At 40.3% G+C, this 1681-nt stretch overlaps 1 protein-coding gene across 2 annotated transcripts in view; it reads right to left on the bottom strand.

Annotated features, from left to right (window-relative positions):
* LOC107631004 (cytochrome P450 71A26) overlaps positions 1-650 on the bottom strand; it is an 8905-nt gene extending 8255 nt beyond the window's left edge. Inside the window, exon 1 of one of the 2 annotated variants that reach the window (XM_021119456.1) lies at positions 105-650. In XM_021119456.1, the coding sequence (XP_020975115.1) occupies positions 105-465 (361 nt within the window). In that variant the 5' untranslated portion in view covers positions 466-650. The remainder of the gene's footprint in view (positions 1-104) is intronic. The other variant, XM_016334308.2, reaches the window with a different exon arrangement.

Raw genomic sequence — 1681 nt, forward strand, 5'->3', positions numbered from 1 at the left:
TAAAAATAATAAATATTTAATATTCTATAATAAATATTTAAATATATTAAATAATTCTAATAAAAAATAATTCTTCCTCCTATATTTTATGCAGCCCTACTCACCATACGGAGAGGTGGCTATGTCCTTGGAATCATACAAGAGTATGTCACTCATCTTACGCGGTGGCCGGTTGGAGAACACCAAGTCGTGGGTCTTCATCACCTCTTCCGCCATGTTGGCCGAAGATACCACCAACACTGGAACGTTGCCAAAGTGAAGGAGCATCAAGGGGCCATGTTTCTCAGCCAAGCTTTTGAGTGACAGGTGCGGGAACAAACCTACTTGGTGCAAGTTTCCGAGTATGGGTAGTTTTGGAGGTGAAGGGGGTGAGTTTTTGTTTGTGGGTTTGGAATACTGCCATTTCATGATGATGAGTAGGATAATGAATAAAGATGGTAACATGATGGTGGTGAACAGATCCATGGTGGTATAAACAGAGAGTGCTCAAGTTTCTAGTACCGGCGAAAAGTTTTCCAAGCTGTTGTGGAGGATGAGAAAGAATGCTAAACCCATGATCCAATGTTTGGACTATTAATTTTTTCCCTCGAGTTTCTGTATTCGTTTTACACCAAATTTAAAACTTAAAACAGCATCACTATTATCAATTCTTTGTTTTGTGGACTCAAAAAGTCAAATATGCCCAACCACATGTTCACATGTGTTGAGCTTATCGTAAGGAGTTTTGAATAGTTATGATAATTTATTTTAGAGTTTAAATATTAAATAGTGTTTTGGATATTTTTTGGTTAAATTTGATATTGCTGGGGATCGTGAGAAAGTCATTCTTGGTGGCCCGTGGTTGATAGACGGTCATGAACAAGCAGGTCCGGAAGCGGGTTGGTATTGGAGTGGGTCTGCTGCCAAAGTCTATGACTCACGCAATGGTTACTTGTGGTTGTGTAAGCAGCTGTTTGGTTGGGAGGAGAAGGAGAATTGGCTTTGGCTTTGGCGTCAGCTTGTTCCGGAAAAGCATAAGTTTTTGGCTTGGTTGTGTCTTAAGGAGGCTCTTCCTACTGCAAGTTTTCGCTTTAGAAGAGGGATGTCGTCATCGGATAGGTGTCCAAGATGTCTTTCTAGCCAGGAATCGGTTATACATTGTATTCGGGATTGTCCAAAAGCTCAGCTTGTCTGGCAAAGGTTGGATATTCCTTGTCATCCTTTGGATTTGAAGAACTGGTTCTTGTATCATAGCAGAGAGCACCCGTTCAAATTCTTTTCGGGACTTTGGTGGATATGGCGAGCAAGGAATAACGACATCTTTAATCCCCATGAAACTTGGCCTCCGGAAAAATCATTTGTCTGGCATTAACTTCAGAAAAAGAGCTTAGGAATATTTTTGAATTACAACGTAAATTTAAATTTTGATTTGTTTTTATTTTAAAATTAAAAAGGAAAAATTAGTTAATCGGGCCATAAAATCACAAAATCAATTGCAGATTTGCAGCCCAACGAAAAAGATTCGTCTCATGAACATCTGAATCGGGTTGGACTCGTTCCAATTCGTGACCGCTTTACCAAAATTCTGTACCGCAAGAAGATACGCCACTCGTTCGAATTCGTGACCGCTTTACCAAAATTCTGTACCGCAAGAAGATACGCCGCTGATACGCTCGTTTAACGTATCCACCGCGTGTCGGCG

This window comes from Arachis ipaensis, chromosome B03 (assembly GCF_000816755.2).
Source record: "Arachis ipaensis cultivar K30076 chromosome B03, Araip1.1, whole genome shotgun sequence".
NCBI classification, from domain to species: Eukaryota; Viridiplantae; Streptophyta; class Magnoliopsida; order Fabales; family Fabaceae; genus Arachis; species Arachis ipaensis.